This window comes from Lynx canadensis, chromosome B3, assembly GCF_007474595.2.
Source record: "Lynx canadensis isolate LIC74 chromosome B3, mLynCan4.pri.v2, whole genome shotgun sequence".
Classification (NCBI taxonomy): Eukaryota; Metazoa; Chordata; class Mammalia; order Carnivora; family Felidae; genus Lynx; species Lynx canadensis.
Genome location: NC_044308.2, coordinates 98431189 through 98450865, shown reverse-complemented (window position 1 = coordinate 98450865; position 19677 = coordinate 98431189). Strand labels below are relative to the sequence as shown.

At 43.3% G+C, this 19677-nt stretch overlaps 1 protein-coding gene and 2 long non-coding RNA genes across 3 annotated transcripts in view; 2 read left to right on the top strand and 1 right to left on the bottom strand.

Moving 5' to 3' along the window:
- Positions 1-18972, bottom strand: part of ABHD12B (abhydrolase domain containing 12B) — a 28869-nt gene extending 9897 nt beyond the window's left edge. Inside the window, exons 1-9 of the mRNA XM_030319085.1 lie at positions 18917-18972; positions 13778-13905; positions 12544-12646; positions 10843-10962; positions 8878-8908; positions 5645-5690; positions 5409-5538; positions 4954-4991; positions 799-878 (exon numbers count right to left, since the gene is read on the bottom strand). Of these exons, the coding sequence (XP_030174945.1) occupies positions 799-878; positions 4954-4991; positions 5409-5538; positions 5645-5690; positions 8878-8908; positions 10843-10962; positions 12544-12646; positions 13778-13905; positions 18917-18972 (732 nt within the window). The remainder of the gene's footprint in view (positions 1-798; positions 879-4953; positions 4992-5408; positions 5539-5644; positions 5691-8877; positions 8909-10842; positions 10963-12543; positions 12647-13777; positions 13906-18916) is intronic.
- On the top strand, positions 1406-11823 carry LOC115516443. Its single transcript, XR_003969546.1, has 2 exons — positions 1406-1816; positions 9038-11823. It is a non-coding gene; the product is annotated as an uncharacterized LOC115516443 (long non-coding RNA).
- On the top strand, positions 13593-16661 carry LOC115516441. The gene is made up of 2 exons (XR_003969545.1): positions 13593-15686; positions 15885-16661. It is a non-coding gene; the product is annotated as an uncharacterized LOC115516441 (long non-coding RNA).
- Positions 18973-19677: the final 705 nt, after the last annotated feature.

The window sequence follows — 19677 nt, the reverse complement described above, 5'->3', positions numbered from 1 at the left end:
AAAAAGATTCCAAAAGTAGGCAGTTGAATTAAAGTACCCTTAAAATGCCTTCTGACATTAACCAACAATCTAAAAATTTGGATCATGTTGTCATGTATCCCCTCTGAGAATCCTACCACTCTCTTTCTCTGTCTCATTTACTAACATTTATATGGAGGCATGACTCTAAGCAATTGAACATTAGGCATGGAATTATGAAATTAATAATGAAAATATTAAATTAGGATAATCTACATGACAGGTTTAAAAATGACACTTTGTTGCCCAATTCTTTAAACTTTATCTTCTTGGGAAGTTTGTCTTCTCTACTTGGGATAGAAGTCTATCTTCTTGGGAAGTTTGTCTTCTCTACTTGGGATAAAACCATTTGGTAGTTTCCTTGAATTCTCTGAAGACTTTTTTTTTTTAATCATAAAATAATGAAAAATATATGGCTGACAATCATAGGGCTAAAAATGATGTATGAGAGGCATGTTTTCACCTTAAAAAGAAAGTGTAATAAACTAACCTAAGTCAAGTCTATTTAAAAAACTACATGATAGAAGATACAGTTAATGGAAGAGGAGGAAAAAAACTTTGGCCCTTAATAAGCCACTATCTCAATTTATTAGAAGAAAAGAAAAGAACTAGAAAATCCAAAAGCATTGTGCCCTCCTTCAATAGCAACTGGCTAATAACTTGTCTTAGGTTAGAATAACTTAGAAAGATATAATACCAGAAAATGGTTAATAAGCATAAGTGTGTGGAAATAGCTTTGGAAACACTTTGACATCTTGTGAAGATGAATCAGAGACTCACCTTTAACAAGGGATAATTGATACTTGCAACCCATATGTTGGTAAATGGAGCCTCCAGGATAATAGCATCAACTGGGAATCCTTGAAAATAATAAAAAAGAAGTAACTCCTCTATCATATATAAATACTACCTTTCTTAAATAAGGAGTTCTAAGGTCTTGTACATGAATTGCCTATGCCAAAATTATTTGTGAAGCTTATTAATAATGCAGATTCCTGGACTCCACACTAGACTTGAGTCAGTCAAAATCTCGAAGGAGAGGGGTGGAGAATGCACACTTTTTTAAGTAGGCTTCATACCCAGCATGGAGCCCAGGGCAGGGTTTGAACTCACAACCCTGAGATCAAGACCTGAGCTGAGATCAAGAGTTGGATGCTTAACTGACTGAGTCACCCAGGTGCCCCAAGAGTGCTCATTTATTTTTTATTTTTTATTCTTATTTTTATTTATTAATTTTTTTTGAGAGAGAGAGGCAGAATGTGAGCCGGAAAGGGTCAGAGAGAGAGGAAGACACAGAATCTGAAGCAGGCTCCAGGCTTTGAGCTGTCAGAACAGAGCCCGATGCAGGGCTCAAACTCACAAACCATGAGATCATGACCTGAGCAGAAGTCAGGTGCCCAACCAACTGAGCCACCCAGGCACCCCCAAGAATGCTCATTTTTAACAAGCACCCCCACCCCAAGAGATTTCTATGCACATGATAATTGAAAACCATTACCTTCTTCTAAAACATAAAACCACATTTTCATGACTTAGATAATTTAAGAAAGCAAAGTACTATAGGAAGGGAGATTGTTCTGCAGCTCATTGTTTAGAAAGTACTAGATGCTTACTAGGTTGTTTTAGCCAACACTCCCTCTAAGAACAATGAGAAAATGTGTGTTAGATGGGGATATGAATTTGTATATATACACAGTAGTCCCCCTTTATCCACAATTTCACTTTCTGCAGTTTCAGTTACCTGCAGTCAAGTATGGTCCAGAAGGAGATAATCCTGCTTCAGTCATATTATCAGAAGGTCAGTAGTAGCCTAACACTACACAATGCCTACATCATTTGCCTCACTTCATCGTGTAGGCATTTTATCACCTCACATCATCACAGGAACTGAATACAGTACAATGTTTTAAGAAAGAGAGACCATAGTCATATAACTTTTATTATAGTATACTGTTATATATGTTAGTGTGTTATTATTAATCTCTTACTGTGCCTAATTTATATTTTGAGAGAGAGAGAGTGCAAGTAGGATAGGGGCTTAATCCCATGAACCAGGAGATCGTGACCTGAGCCAAAATCAAGACTCAGAGGTTCAACCAACTGAGGCACCCAGGTGTCCTGTGCCTAATTTATAAATTAAACTTTATCAGGGGCACCTGGGTGGCTCAGTCGGTTAAGCATCCAACTTTGGCTCAGGTCATGCTCTCACGGATCATGGGTTCGAGCCCTGCCTCGGGCTCTGTGCTGACGGCTCAGACCCTGGAGCCTGCTTCGGATTCTGTGTCTCCATCTCTCTGCCCCTCCCCCATGTCCCACATACTCTGTGTGTCTCTCAAAAATAAACATTAAAAAAATTTTTTCAAAAAAGCTTATCATAAGTATATACATATACGAAAAACATAGTCTATATAGGGTTTGGTATTATCTGTGGTTTCAGGCATCCATTGTAGGTCTTGGAACATACTCCCCATGGATAAGGGAGGGCTACTATATGTATATGTATATGTTTGAAGGCATCTCAGAGCTACTAAATCAATGAGATTTTGAGAGCCAATAACAAAAAAAAAAAAAAAAACAGCCACAAGATTTTGAGCTGCTTTTCCCCTCAAAGCAGTTGAAACTTTGAAAGCAACAGTGGTGGCTGCTTGTAGAGGCTTAGATCTAGAGAGAACTTTCAGCATTCCCACAGGATCAAAAGGACAAAAATTAGAGTTCAGAATCTGACAAGAAGGAGGGCTCAAGAAATTTCTCAAACTTTTGTTGGGACTTCAAAGGACTACACCCTGGGAGTAATGGTGAACTAGAAACAGACCAGCTGTCATAAAGACTGAAGCCCAGCTTCAAATCAGCTCAATTTCTGATTGAATTAAGGTGATCTCCCCTCTATTTTAACTGCCTTTCAGAAGAAAAGTAACTTTGTCTGGAATATTATCCCTAGTCCCTCAAATCACCTCTACAATTTCCATAAACAACGTCTACATTTAATCAAAAATAACTAGGCATACAACAAGTAAAAACAAAAACATAAAGAGACCAAAAATACAAAACAACAACAACAGATAACAGAAACAGATCAACAAAGGAAATAGATATTGGCATTATGATATATGGACTTTAAAATAACTTGTAAATAAACTGTAATATAGTAAAATATTTATTAAAATTTTAATATTTAATAAAATTTGGTATTACATAGTAAACAGTGTACTATGTCAAAAGAAAATATTTAAACTGGAGCACAGGAGCACCTAGGTGTCTCAGTCATTTGTGTCTGACTTTGGCTCACGTCATGATCTTGAGGTTTGTGAGTTTGAGGCCCGCATCAGGGTCTGTGCTGAAAGCTCACAGCCTAAAGCCTGCTTCAGATTCTGTGTCTCCCTCTCTCTCTCTGCTCTTCCCCCACTCATACTCTGTCTCTCTGTGTCTCTCAAAAATGAATAAACGTTTTAAAAAAATGAAAAAAAATAAAAATAAACTAGAGCACAAATAGAAAAATGTCTGGAAAACCCAGAAAAGAATATTGGAAACATACAGGACATGGGAACAGATCTAAAAAAATACATATAATTATAGTCCCAGGGGGGAGAGAAGATGAAAAATGGGGTAGGCACAATATTTGAAGATATAATGGCCAATTTTCCAAAATGGATGAACATCAAGCCAGAGTTCAGAGGTATTATGAACCCCAAGCAGGGTAAGTACTAGGAAACCCACACCTAGGAAAATCACAGTAAAAATGCTGAAAACCAAAGACAAAAAGAATCTCAAAATAACCAGAAGAAAAAGTAAACATTATCTTCAAATTAAGGAGCAGCAGTAAGACTGGAAGCTGACTTCCCAATGAATAGTGAAAGCCAGAACAAAACGGATGATGTCTTCAAAGTACTGAAATAAAATAACTACCAACCAAGTATGCCCAATGGAAATATCCTTCAAAAATGAAGATAAAATAAAGATATTTTCAGGCCCAAACTGAGAGAATTCTTCACCACAGACAGGCAGAACAAAAATCCCAAATGAAAGCACAGAAATGCTATAAGTAGTAAAAAGCAAAGAAAAGGGTAAATCTAAATTTTGACTTCATACTATAAGAATAGTAATGTTTTATGGAGTGAGTAATAAAGAGGAAATTAAAATACATGATAGCAAGAGTTCATAAGTCAGGAATGTAAATGGAATTAAAGTGTTCTAAGGTCATTGCATTATCTAAGAAGTGAAGTACTCATTTGTGTGAGAATTTAGGTCAGATAAATACAGCATCATCAACACTGTGCAGGAAGTGTGTGCAGGGAGCTATGAGAACTTAGAGGAGCAGGAAATAATATCTGCTTTATTTCCATAACTAAGTAAGACTGCGTATAGCAGGTGACTTGCTTTCAAATGTTATGTAACTCAACCTGACCTGTATTGACAAGTTAGGTTTAAGATATAACGCAAGAGATTACGTGCTTTTAACGTACATCAAAATCCCCTTGTCCTATTCACAGAGATTCTAATTCGTGAAAACAGCTAGGATCCAGGAACCGTGTGCTTATAACAAGCACCTCTGGGGATTCTGATACAGGCAGCTGTCAGAACACTTTGGGAAACACTAACATAAACGTGATGGAAGAAGGGCAGCAGCAAGCAAGTCCTGCTTGTTATTTCATAAATGTATTTTTTCCTCCCCTATAATCCAAATTACTCCATAGTAACATTTACTTCACAGTGAGGACTTTTTCAAAGGTAATTTTAACTGTTCCTCAGCATTTACTTTTAATTTCATGATCTTGAAGAGCAACTGTTATTTTATATTAAATAGAAAAAAAAAAGCTTATTACACTATCAGAAACTGTCTCAGGTTGGGGTGCTTGAGGCATCTCTGTGTTCTGAGCGTGCACAGTGTTTACTTTCCCACCCCCAGCTAAGAAATAACATGTGAGCATTTTATGGTACCTTTCTCTTCCAGTACTTTTGCGGCATTGGTTGCAACTCTGTAAAGCAATGAAAATTAGTACATTTGTGAAGCAGTAACTTAACAGTCAAGTGAACAGTACAGACATCCAACATGAGCATCTGATGAAAGCTCTGGACCCTCCGCCAGAACACAGACACAAAATTTCGCATAGGATTTCAAGGAGTTCCACTGGCCCTAAATTAAGAATCCTTTTCTTTAAAACTCTCAAGGAGAGTTCTGGAATGGGCTTCAGTGTCACAGATGACCGTAGAGCTACACCCTCCCGTGCATTACAAACTAGCACCTGCGATGGCAATGTCTCTAGCCACATGTGGGATGTGAGAGAAACCAGAGCCCCCTCTCCTGGCTCAGTGCTCCTTCTGTGCACTGCTGCCTTTGATATGACACCAAAGTCCTAAGGACCCACCTAAAGCCATCTTCAGACCCCACTTACCCTGTACCCAGAGAGTGGCCCCAGAGACACACAGGGGTGGTACCACATCTCGCCTTGGTCCACTCATAGACACAAATAGCATCTGCAGTCAGCCCCTCCTCTGTGGGCTTCCCTGTGGAGTCCCCGAACCCTGGCAGTAAGGAAAGACAAGCACAGAATCACTACCTCCAAAACCGGGGCCATCAAAAGCCCTCCTGCTTATTGAAAAGTCCTTATATACTGTTCTTAACACATACCTCTGTAGTCCACAGACAGGACATGAAAGCCACCGTCACTCAGCACCTAGATGACAAAGGAGCTGTTACCATTTTAATTAGGGGGTGTAAACAGAAAAGGTGGTATAACCTCCTCAACACTTCCATAAAACTGGTTGTGATGGTTTCATGGGCAGGGAATAGATGAAATCTGCTGCCTGGCTTCAAATGTGAGAAGGTCAGACTCAACAGGAAAGGAGCGAGGCAGGGGCAGAGCAGGGTCAGACAGCCTGCTCACACCCCGGCTGTGCCCCTTACTGGCTGTGTGACCTTGAGCAAGCCACTAAACATCTGAATATGTAAATATTATTCTGAAAAGTGAAAAACACTAGTGGCTATCTTCAGGATTGTTGGAAGATTACGTGAAATGACATATTAAAGTGTCTTGGTACATAGTAAATGTCTGTTTCAAGAATTCCCTTGAGAACAGAAGGTCTACACAGAGTTGTAGCAGAGGAGTCAAATAATGGGAAGATATTTATATTAAATATGAACAAAGAGTTAATATCAATCAAAAATAAACAGATTGCCTGATTCTGTGAAACCATTGCCAAGCCCCAAGTGGATGAATGAGGAAGGAATACGAAAATATAATTTCAAATGAAATGAATTGCAATGATAGACAAAGAGAAAAGGGGGACAAAAATGGAAAGTGTTCTTTAATCCTCACAATAGTCCCTAAAAGGTAGGTGTTATCCCCATTTTATAGATAAAGAAACTGAGTCCAAGGGTTTAGGTAACTAGTTCTTGGTCACCCAAATGGCTAGAGGCAGAACCAGGATTCACACCTGGGACTGCTTATGTCCAAACACTGCACTTCCCCTGCCATTGCATAGAGGTAGGTAGCTGAATCTCACTAGGAATCTTTAAATATAAATCCAACCGATAATGAGAAACTAAGTGAAACTTTGTAATATCTCCAAAATAGTCATCCAAGACACAGAACAGTTAGGCATCCGGGGAAATTGGAGTATTCACGTGATCACTACAATGAAAGACCACTTGATGAAACAACTCAAGAACGGTAACAGATCTTACTCCTAAGAATTGATCTCTAGAAGAAAATTCCAAAAGAAGAATAAACTAAAGGCTTAAAGTTTTCTCTATCAATATTATTTAAATGATTTTAGCAGGGGGACTATTGACTTTATAATTAGATAATGTTGTATCTAAGAACAGTGGAATAGTTAAGTAAATAAACAATTGTCAATAAATATAATGGAGAATGATCACCTTTTAAATTAGTGACCGTGACAACTATGGGAAAACATGGAACAATGTGTATAATGTAGTATTAAACAAGCACAACATAAAATTACATGCAGATGCAATCACAGTTATATAAAAACTTTATATAAAGAGATAAAGACGGTAAGGTGGATTACAAATTAATGAAAACAGCCGTGTTGAATGACTGAAGCTATGAATGAATGGATGAATGAATGAGACAATGAGAAGGAGGGAAGGAAGGAAGGCAAGAAGAAAGAGAGGAACGACAACAATAGTAAAGATCTAATTTTTTTAAGTTTATGTATTTTGAGAGAGCGAGAGAGGGCACATACGTGAATGGGGAAGGGCAGAGAGGAGAGAGACAGAGAGAGAGAGAGAGAGAGAGTGTGTCCCAAGCAGGTTCCACACTGTCAACGCAAAGCCTGACACAGGGCTCGAACTCATGAACTGTGAGATCATGACTGGGCACAAATCAAGAGTCAGACACTTAACCGACTGAGCCATCCAGGTACCCCAAGATTTAATTTTTAAAGGAAATCATCCATTCCAAGAAGAGAATGAAGGACTAAGATGTTTGGTCAGGCTGGGAAATGATGACCATGGCACAAGGTATCCAGGGTCAGCCTGGGGGAAGAAGTCTTATCATACCTTTCCCTCCCACCCCAACTACCACAAGCATGACCTGGCTACTTTTCACACCTACACCTACGATTCTTTTCCTTTCTGTGCACACAGGGGATATACAATTCAGCTTTGCCAAGAGTGGCAGAGGGAAAAACACATGTTCTCATGGACATCAGCTTCACCACCATCTGGCCTAGGAAGTGTGGAGAGTGAGGTGCAGGGTAGAAAGCAAACCTAAAAATTAATAGACATGATCATCCCAGGCAGAACTGCATCCAGACCACCACTCCTCCGCAAGAGTCAGTCTGAGAAGGCAGTGAAGAAAGGGAGGAGTAGACAAGAGAGGAGTTTCTTGTCTGAATAAGGGAGGGAGGATGAAGGGGGCACTTGGCCATGCTGGGCCTGGCAGGATTCCCATTCACGCTGTCACGCCAGGAAAGGGCTCTGAGGTGGGAGGGCGTGTGGGAGGAGAGATCAGGTCCTGCGGTCAATAACTGGACAAGAAACCTGGTCACCTGAGGGAGAGGTGACCCAATCAGGGTGTGGGAGAAGATGAACAGGTAGCTGCCCTACCAGCCATGAGTCAGATATGGCTGAGTGGAAAGCCTGCTCCCTCACACTTGGAAATGCAGGGGCCGCGCCCCACAAACTGTAGTCAGGTAGCAGGCTAGCGAGAAGAGCAGTGTGGCCACCATTTCACTTGCAAAACCCATCATGGGACTGAAGCCAGAGCCTGAATGACTTTTTTTTTTTTTAATGTTTATTTATATGTGAGAGAGAGACAGAGCACGAAAGACAGAGTGAAAGAGAGAGGGAGACACAGGATCTGAAGTAGGCTCCAGGCTCTGAGCTGTCAGCACAGAGCCTGACACAGGGCTGGAACCCTCAAACCGTGAGATCATGACCTGAGCTGAAGTTGGACACTTAACCGAGTCACCCAGGTGCCCCCCTGAATGACTTTTAAAAGCAGACATTCTATGTCTTTATCCTCTTCCACCAAAAGAAAAAAAAGGAGGGGGGGTTGTTTCCCATAGGAGTAACTTTCACATTTAATATACTCTCTGAACCCTCCTCCCAGCCCTCAGAAAAATCAAATAGGTCTTCAACTCCATCCGGTGATGAAGGTAATATATTTATGAAAGTGTTTTGGTTCTCAGAGATGTTCACTTCTGTTTTCATCCCCCGTGGTGACTGCAGGGAGAGAAACCCATGTGAGGGACTTTGAGCCCTAGACACCAAACCCACTCTCAGGAGCTCTCAGTAGATATCCGTGCTGAGGGCTGAGAAAGATCTGTGGCTGTAGCCCAAAAGAGAATAAATAAAGACATAGAATTGGTACCTTGAGGCCCCTTCAGACATACCTTTACGAGCTTAAGTCTGTGAGGAGCTGCCCTGTAAAGGAGGTAAAAAAAAAAATTAAAAAAAAAAAAAAAAAGAGCAAGAATTAGGAATTACCATGACAAATACAATAAAAATCACTATCATGGTTCTGGCATCTGACCTCATGCCTTTCTTTTTCAGGTTAGAAAAGTAAATAACTAGGAGGAAGGGAAATGGTTTTTGGTGTCATAGCCCACTTGGATGTGTCAGGGTGAAAGATGGATGGCTCCCCACCGCTGCTGTGTGCGTCTGTATGGGTGCCGGATGCCCAGGTGGCCAGTGCTTCTCAAAAGAGGCATGTGATTAACTACTGGTAATCCACTTCCTTTCACTGCTACACAGCAAAACTTATTTCTAAGAATACTTTTAGAAGCTAAAGGAAAATCAGTTCCGGAAAGTGGCTTTTCAGAACAAAGGATGACACAGCCATGTTCACTAAACTAAGATGTGCCTGTACCCTGTTCACCCTGCCATTAAGTGCAAGATGAAGTGAAGGAGACAGACTCACAGTCCCGAAGGTACAAGAAACCCCTTTTCCCCCAAATAACCATATCATCTACTCTCTATTAATAAAAGGGAGACAAAGATGATTCAAAAGGCAGAGGATTCTTTTAAAAACCATTTGAATTTTTGTTTTAGAGCCAAATGTCTTCAACTTCCGTGGATCATGGAGCCCTTAAAACATGTAATTAAAGTTATGGACCCATTTCCCAGAAAAATATATCCACACCTGACATTTTCTGTACAATTTTGTGGAAGAGGTTCATGGATCCTCCGGGGTTTTTCTCTGGGTCCCAAGTCTAGAACCACTATTTTCAGCAAGGTCCTGGTGACCTCCAATTTGGCCTCCTTTTGGCTCAGTACTGCTGGTAGCAAGCTGAGACTTCTGGCAGGGAACAGGAAGAAGCTGGGGCTAACCCCAGAGCCAGTAAATCTGGGATAACAGCAGATTCACAGAGAGGGGCAGAAATGAACGTGTGGGCAAATACATACACTGTAGCACCGTGCCCAAGTTTGCCCAATCAGAACAATGTTAAACAGTGTTGAAAGATGTTGAATTTCATGGAAAGCCTCTGTAAATCTCTCTCTAAAATGGACATCTCCTGAAAGCCCTCGGTGCAAAGTCAAGTCTTGAGAAAGCCATCAAGACAGAAAAAGAGAGTGAAAAAAAGACGCAGGCAACAGAGCCTAGGGGCAGATTCCAGAGCTTGTCACTTAGTGTGCAATGTCCCTTCAGAGACAGAGCTGGGTCTGTAGGTCTCTGAGGCACGTCACCCCTCCCCCAACCCAAAGCGATGCAGTCACAGCTGATAATCATCACCGATGACAGGCCCACTGGAGGCTCTGGCAGCACATCAAAAGGGAGCAGGACTTCAGGGAGGCGTTCTTTGTTACAAAGCAAGGATGGAACAACAGAGAGTGGGCTGAGGCATCAGTATGCTAGACTAGAACCAGTCAGATGGTCCCCAGTACCAGTGGTCAGAATTCCAGATGATGTCTCATAGGGAATCCATGCATTTGATTAATAGGATGCATGGTAATTAAGGAATCTCCATGTACTTCTGTGAGAAGACCATTGATATGGAAATTGCTCTCCTTTTCCCCATATCTCATGCCTGTTCCCTTTCCAGTTATCCGTGGGCTCAGTTCATCATTTCAGACACTCTTTGGAGTAAAGGAACCACTGCCTTCCTTGAAATTGGGATCCAAATTTTAGAAGTTAGTCTTTCAGTTAAAGATCTACTTTATTCTACATATGGAATATGTAGGGTTTTTTTTAAGAGAAGCCTATTGCCAGAACGCCCTCAAATTTCCACAAAGGAGAAAAGACTATATGGAGGCATGCTTACAGAATTGAAAACTGAGCTCTGCCTTTTATTCCCCTATGGGGATGAAATGCTACCTCTCTCTTTAAAAAACAAAAAACTCCAAGCAAAGGCACTGACCTATGTTCCGCGCTGCCATGAAGATAAACAATGATTGGATTGCCATCATGAAGGGCTGCTTCGTACCAGCAACGGTCCTTTCCCTTCGCATCTTCACCCCGGCAGCTGGGAACCGTGTGCCTGAAGAGCAAGGAAAGGTTTTAACAAACAGAGGGAATTGGCTCTCCTAGCCAAAGTCTGAAGCCCTCCTTACGTCAATCGTAGATATAGATTTATATGTTTATATATGTATAAATATATATTACATATTTATGTATAGAAATTTCTGAGTATTATATGCACCTGGTAAAAATTAAAATATAATACCACAAACATCTTACAGTGAAAACCACTACTCTACCCCACCTCCCTCATGCACAGAAACAATCCCTTTTAACCATTAATCTTCCAAGACTGCGAATCTTAGGTGCTGTCCATTGAAATGAAGTCCATTGGGTGGAAACAAGTAAAAGACAATAGGTATTTGTCACCTGCTGTTTGTTTCACTGAAAAAAGCAAGTTGAAAGAATTTAAAGGGAAACCAGTTTAGGTAGGAGAAAAGAACTTTAGTGTGAAATGAAGCTGTTCTCCAGAAAGCTGTGACCTTGTGATTTTAAACACCTGCCTAAACACCAGTTCCTCCACCCTGTTAAATCAGTGAACGAATCCTGAGGACGCAAATCCTGCCATATGACATGTCACAAAGGGACTTGGAGAATTGGCTACGTGATGATAAATCTTCAGTCCTCTCAACCGTTTAGGGGCACAAAGTCTGACATCAAACCCATCAGCACCGAGAGGACAGGCATCACTGCCAGCTGGATAAGCCAGGGCAGGAGCAAAGAATAAAAAGATTTTCAAATGCCAGCACAATTAGCTGAACCACACGGTGCACATTAGGAAGAAGTTATGTGAACCCATGTTGGTTTCCACACATTCTAGGAACACACGTTTGAACTCAGGAAGAGGAAGCATAAAACAGGACACTGGAAAAATGGCAGCCAAGAACAAGTAGTAGAACCAAACAGAAAAAAATATTGACATTAGCATAGCAAAAAAAGCAATAGAACACTCATGATTTTGACCGTTGAGTGTCTTCTCTGTGCCAAGCACTGTGCTAAGCAGTGAAAACCCGCCAACAAAGTCACCTACAAAAGTTACAGTCTTGTAAAGAAGACTGACATTAACCAAATAATCGCACAAGCACTGATTGAATTACCGTGGGAATAAATGCCGTACAGGACAAGCACAGGTGGCCTAAAATGGGAGATGAGGCAGGGCTTCGTTGAAAATTACCAAATTACCGTTGAAATGGAGACCCTGAAGATGAGTAGGCAGTTAGCTGGCCGAAAGGAGGGAGCAAAGTGTTGCACTCAGAGCATATCCTGCGAGAGCGTGGCTTGGTGTGCAAGGAGGCCAGCAGGTCTGCAATAGTGTAGGAAGGCTGGTGTGGAATAAGGCAGAAGAGTGAGGCAGGGCAGGTCCTTCAGACCCGGTGAAAGAGCCAATGCACAGAGCAACACCCAAAAGACTTTGCACTCCAAGGTAAAATTAGTGAGAAGCAAATTCAGGTAGGTCAGATATCCGTACAAAGGGGAGGTATATGGAACAGCAAGAAACACCAACCTCTCCACAGGTGACTCACACCGTGCTGCTCACCCGTGCCCTTGTAACATGAAAACCATGTCCGTGAAGCGGCCCAGTGTCCCTCAGTGCACTCACCAGATTCCCAGAATCACCCCAGGTTCGACTCTGATATAGAAGTTCACTGTGTGAGCAATCTTTAACTCCGGTCTCTTTAAATCCACAAGAAAGGGTGCTTTGACTAGAAAGCAGAAGTCATTATCAACACCCCAAATCAAATTCCGTGTCTTTTAATCACTATCGAAAAAAGTAGTTAGTCTCATAGTTAACGTGGTTTCTAAGTTGCAAGCTACCACACGAAATTCTTAGCAAAGTATTTTACTTTATAAACTAGGAGTAGCCCACAGGAGAGGTGCCAAAACAAAAACAAGACAACAATAAAACAAAAAACCCTAAAGCAAGATTTTAAAATAGCACCAGTGTGACAGGCCATAATAGAGTTTATTCAATCCTTAGCCTAGCCTTAAGCTAAAAACAAAGGAGACTATTCCCCTAAAAAGTTAAGAGGGTCTAGAAGAAAGGAATGAGTATTCTTCCTATGTCAAGCGTTACTGTTTCCACTAAATAAAATCTAATCATGAGCCACAAACCATGAGATGGCCAGAATCAACAGACCTGTGGGACCAGGCAGTGAGAGCAGTGGCTGTGTGCTGGAAGGACTGTGTTGTTACAATGTACACTGTTACATTAATTAACAGCACTCAGTAGAAAAAACACCGGAAAACAGATTACTCACATCAGTGTCTCCCCACCCCAGCTCTCTGCTCTCTCTATCTTTCAAGGGGTACAGGTAAAATGAAGAAGCAAGAAAGTAGAGAATACACCAAGCAGTAAGGTATCCATATTACCAGCTAATATGAAGACTGAGCTCCTGAAGTTAAACCCCACCCACAAGGCCATGTTTTTCTATCCATCTCCCCCCAACAGTTTGCAAGGATTCATGCTAGACCCCCAAGCCAGTGTTAAACAGGTTTCAGATCATTGAAATCTAGCCACAATTTTATTTTATCTTTTTTAATTTTTGAGAGAGAGAGAAAGTGCGAGTGAGGGAGGAGCAGAGAGAGTGGGAAAGAGAGAATCCCAAGCAGACTCCACACTGTCAGTGTGGAGCCTGACACAGGGCTCGAACCCATGAACTATGAGATCACAACCTGAGCTGAAATCAGACGCTAAACTGACTGAGCCACCCAGACGCTCCTCTAGCTACAATTTTATAGCTGACATGCCTTTTTCATTGTCACCACTTAAAGGGCAGTGAGGTCTTTATTTGGGAAAAAGTATATAGGCAAATTAATGAAAGATATATACTTACAAAAATTAAAAAATATTAGCATGTTCATCAAAGGAGGAAAAATGTGTTCTTTTAACGGTTTACTAGTAAAGCTGTTGTACAGAGCCGCAATTTTTCTTCCTAGTGTTGAACAGGAACGTGGAATAGATCTGAAAGATATTGTGAAGCAAAAACAAGGTGTTGAAAATCAGTCCAAGTTTTGTCTTGGTGTGGTTTTTCTCTTAACAACCAAATAGAATTTCAGAGACTAACACTGGGAATTACAGGTGACTTGGCATTAAAGCAAAATGTTTTACAGAATTGTAGGTCATTAGGACAGATCAGGACTGGGCACTAAGGAGAATAGGAAAGGAAGGCAATAAATCAAGGCCCCAACCAGCTGCTGAAAAAGCCCAGGTTTCACAGAACAGAAGTGGGAGGGGGCATGAATGCACCAGGGTCAGGCCCGTTCCCCCAGTGCATCCCCAAAGAAGACCAAGGCTGGACCCCAAAGTCATCAGGAAATAGGATGCAGGCTACTAACAGGTGCCACAGTCTTGATCACATCACGATTTAGTGCTGTATGTGTTAACTATTATTAGTCTAAAGCAGTGCATGAAAAATCATCAGATTCCCCAGTCTTCTGGCTGGGTCTTAAGAAGAAATGAGCCAATGAAAGAAAAATCCCCACTTCTGACGTGACATCCCAGGTAAGAGTGGCTGTGAGGAGCAGGGTGGGGAGCAGGGGAGTACCTGGAGGTTGTTGCTGCATCAGGGCGGGGGCCTGGTCAGGAAATGGGACACAGCAGGCCATACACATTTTGTTTATTCTACTGTTTGTTCCCATGACACAAACCACCCAAACCAGGAGCCATCAGCAGACAAGTTAGTTAGGACTTGTCCATGAGGGGTCACTAATGCCACCTCGGTCTCGAGCCACATCTCTTATGAGGGTTGAATGCCTCCTACCTTTGAGAAATGAGGGACACAGGAAGTCAGTGTCACCACTTCCTGCTTCCAGTTTTTATCCACATCATCCATTAAAGAAATCCCTTTCCCTCTTTCACACTGTCAACGTAAAGGACTGCTCAGTGTAATCAAATCATGAGGTTGTGGGACTGGAAAGCATTTTGGATGCACTGTTTCCCACCCCCCCCCCGCTCCCCCCTGATTTCTCTGCTAGACCAGAGCATTTTAAAAGATAGCTGTTGTTACCTGCAATTTGCAAATGAGGAGACTGAAAAGTTTAAGTTCCCCAATGCCACAGAGCCAATGAATGGCCGAGTCACGTGTACCCAGGTCGGTGTGACCCCAGAGTTCTATGAAGATGTCCAATGAGCTGTCACAGTCCCAGTGAATGCTGCTTGCCATCCACACAGGCACAAATGAACCTCAAGAACAAGGCTGGCTTCTGGCAACAGAATTCAGTCCTTAGAGGAAGTTGTTTCAGGACCACCCCCACTCCCGCCTTCTCCCCTTCTGCACCCTTGGCCTTTCTTAGGGTCCATTCTTCCTCCCACACTCTTCTCCCTTCCTGTTCCTGTGTCCTCAAGGAGACTTCTGACTCCAAAGTCATCAAAGAAAGACCTCTAAAAAGAAATTCTCCCTCGTATTAATACTAAAAATTCAGAGTGCTTATATGTCTAGAAGAGGCATGAAGGGAGATCATGCATCGCCAATGAATTTCCAGAAATTCTGCAGGCTGTGGAAAAGAGACGTGGGCTAAGTGTAATGGGTAGCCCTCCAAGTAGCAGGCATAGGCAACTGCCTACGCCTAAAATCAGCAAGGAGAAAATGAAAATGATTGTTTCATAATACTTTAAAATAGCCTGCATGAAGGAGGTGGGAAGGAGAGGACATTGTTGTTCTGATTTTAGAGATAAGAAACCAACACCCCAAAGAAGCCGCTTTGAGCCCCAGATCAAGTCCAGACGGGCAGAACGGAACACAGGTTGAATTCTTATGCTTCCTTCCAGTTGGCTGGCTCAGGCTTTCTTTCTCCTGATTCTGAACTCACGCTACCCTGCCTGTTAGTCTCCCGCTAAGTTGTCTTTTGAAGGTAGCAGGGTGCTTGGGAAGCAGAGGCAGTAGAGGGAAATATGTTTCTGTTTTTAAAGAATAATTCATACAGGACCCTTCTCTCAAATAGCTCAAGGCACTTCTGTGAGAAGCACTGCGGGAAGAGAACAGAGTGACCAGATCCCTCGGAGCATCAATAATGCACAGCAACTTCTTTTAACTAGGGGTTGTCAATTTGACTTCCCCAAGATCAGCGGGGGATCAAAAGTCACCAGTGGCTAACAGACCTTATTTGAGTGGAGGATGCAATTTCAGCCCAATCCCCGCTAACGGCCAGCCACATCAAACAGCCACCTTGATGCTTTGGTGTTCTTTCGCCTGCCCTTTGATCAGCTGTGGCTGTAACTGCACAGCATCCCACAGGGGCCACAGAACCTAACTGGATCATTCTTACCTTGGAACCTGAGTTGCTGCAGGGCGAATCATTCATGTTCACGCTCAGAGGCACCAGCTTTAGGAAGCCCAACTCTAACCCCATTTGGCAAGACAGCTATTCCAAATAGTAAGACAATGCCACACAGGCGTCCCATGTACCCATTCATTCAGCCAACATGAATTGATCACCGAGCACCTAAGTTATACTTGTGTTCTCCTCCCTTCTTTCCTCCCAACCAAATCCTCCCCTCCCGTCAATCCACTCAAGGGTTTCTTCTTTGTTGAAGCCTCTCTCTGAGATAGACCTTCCCACGGTGACCTTCCCTCTCTTTTCACCCCTCCCACTAATTATAATTGGTCCTCAGTTTGACCTGTAATTGTTCTCCAGTTGTTTTCCCACTATCAGTCCTGCGTTCCCACTGACGAGAACCACATGGCAGATAGTGCTGTTTTTACGGTGCTCCCTGTCTAGCTCAGGTCCGAGAACTGTCCTGCAAGTAGATCACTCTCCTAATGGAGAAGGAAGCAATGCGTATTAGTAGCTTCAGGGTAGAGAAGAAGGGCTTCATTCTCTTTTCTGAATTACAATTGAAAATTAATCAATGGGAGGGACAACTGGGTGGCTCAGTCGGTTAAACATCCGACTTCAACTCAGGTCAGGATCTCGCGGTCCGTGAGTTCGAGCCCCGCGTCGGGCTCTGGGCTGATGGCTCAGAGCCTGGAGCCTGCTTCGGATTCTGTGTCTCCCTCTCTCTCTCTGCCCCTCCCCCGCTCATGCTCTGTCTCTCCCTCTCTCTCTCTCAAAAATAAATAATAAAACATTTAAAATTTTTTAAAGAAAAAAAGAAAAGAAAATTATTCAACGTGAGCTTTACAAGAGCAGGGATTTGTGCCAGTTTTATTTACTTCTTTGTGCCCAAGCCTAAACTAGTGCCCAATAGGGAGGCGACGGCCAGTGCTGTGGAAAGAATGAATCCGTCTATCAGCCTGCTCATGGGGGGCGGGGGGTATTCTTAAATTATCCAGAAATGCGAAGACTCGGGGTGAATGGGGAGCAACGAAGAGGGAAATAGCCCATTGGCTTCCCTCAGCTTCTTTCCTGAGCACATTTCCCATTTTTCTAGTTTGAAGAAAACCAATTGCAAGTGAAGATTTACTCTCCTGGACACGTCTACCTTAAGTAGCAACTACACCTTATGAAATATTTGCAAAATAAACAGATCCCCAAGGCATTAAAAAATAATCACTGAAAACACCTTTTCATTAAATGTTTTCCTTGAGTCACACAACACATCACAATAGATCCTGTGCAACTAGCAGTTCAAAACGCAGGGCCAGCCCTCCATGAATGCTTGTGGATCTAAACCAACTTGGCTCCAAGAAACAAAAGGATCCAGGATGCTGGATATCGGTCTGTGCTTCAGCCTCAGCAGGTCTTAAATTAGAGCAGTAGAGATGACGAAATGTGCTTGTATCTTATTCTTTCAGGAAGCGTCTCCTGAGACTTATTTTTTAGTAATTAGTAAAGCAAGTAAGAGAGGGTCCCCAATTCCCCATGTCCCATTCCATTATCAACAAAGTGGATTGTTCTCTAAAAGCATGAACTGCAGCTTTGATTCTCTGCCAAATAAATGTTAAATAATCAGCCGCCAACTCTAGAGAGAGCATGAGAGATAAAGCAGAAAATGCCAGCTTTTTCAGAACAACCATGTCAAGGAGGTAAGGCCCAGGAATGTGAAGTTGAAAAGTGTAATCAGTCAGGGTATTCTGACTAATGGTCAGTGTGGGTCTACACTGCTGGCCCAGGGGAGAGCTGCTCTCTGCTCCAGAAGGAATAGAAGAGACAAGATCGGTTTTAGTCTTCATCACTCACACATTCCAAAGTGAAGTCCCTGGTGTCTGGATGTGACTCTTGGATATTTTGTAATCAGCAATAAACAAAACATAGGAATATAAAGGAAGGTGAACAGAAATGCCAATACCTTCCCACCCCAACAAAACAAATCAAGATACTGAGTCTCCTGAGTCCAGGGTCTCTAACCAACACCTGGCTTCAATGCAAACGAGACTGGCAATATATTGCTGGTCGATTCAGGGTAATTTAACATTACTGTTAAAGCCACGGATTTAAAATAGGAGAAAGAATAAGTTTAAACCCACTGATACAGACATTTCAGAGTTAAAAGGATGTAAGAACTTGGCACAGGTATGGTTTCAATGCACTACACATTTTTAGCATTATGGAGGGATGTTCTTTAAATACATCCAAGAGAGTTCCCCCTGGGGGAGCTGGCCTTCCGCCCACACAGACAGGCCTTTGACCTAGGTGGATGCCATCTAAGAGTCATGGTAGATTCGTATTGTCACTATTACTGGTCTTTTTAAAAATCCGCCCGGAATTTTAGCACAATGGTCAAAGCAGGTAAGAGACCGGTAGAGGAACCTGAGCCATCTTTCTGGAAATCTCTATTTCAGAAACCCCAAGGGGATGTAAGCTCCTGAAAAAGCAAACCCTAGAGGCTCGCGGGTGGGAACAGGCGCCGAGGCGGAGGATCACGCGGCCCAAAGGGCGCCGGGGCTCGCGGGGCTCTGGGGGCCCCCGAACCCTGCGGGGAGCCCCAGGGCCAGGTCCGCCCGCCGCCTGGGGCCCGATGCGCCCTGCCCATCCCCGGGGCTCAGGGCGGAGGGACGACGGGGCGCCGGGCCCTGCGCGTGTCCAGCACTCACCGCAGGTTCCGCGCCACCATTTCCCACCAGGCGGCCGCGCAGTCCCGCGCGTCCATCTCGGCGCCGCGCCGTGTGCCCAGCCGCCACCGCGGAGCCCCGGCCTGGAGCCCGAGCCACCCCCGCGGGCGCCCGGCCCGCCCTCCTCCCCCGCGCGGGGGCCCTGTCGGCTGCCGGCCTGGGGCGGGCCTCGGGGTTCCGGCTGCTGGCGGCGTGACCCGCGCCCCCGGCTGTGCTGGAGAAGCCAGTCACCCGCGCCTGGGGCTAGCTGTGCACGATTTTACTTTCCAGTGTATTCCATACATCTGTGGATGTGTGTGCGTGCCCCGCGCGACGAAATAAAATAGATTTCTTATCATGGTGGTAATAGCGCAAAAATCTGACGGTCACAGTTTTAGATCTGCATGAAGAGTATAAGCTTTCCTCTACTTTGACCCCTCTTCTTTTTTTTTTTTTTTGTCTTTATTGTTTTTACCTTTTTCTGAAGCTTACCCATCTCCAGCATCCCTGCTCCCCTCCCCCCCCCACCTCCAGCCCCCTTCCCTTGAGTAATGGTTTATCCGTCCACAGGGTTATGAACTACACAATTAACACTAAAATTAACACCTTTTTGCCATTTGGTTTATTTAGCAACATCTCGCAGAACCTCACCCTGTATCCAGGGGTTCACGCCTTGACAGGTTTGGCCTACATAATGCATTGCCACGCAGGGAAGTCGCCTGGCAAAGTGTGGGGGCAAAGGAGGAAGGAGGGGAATGCGGTCT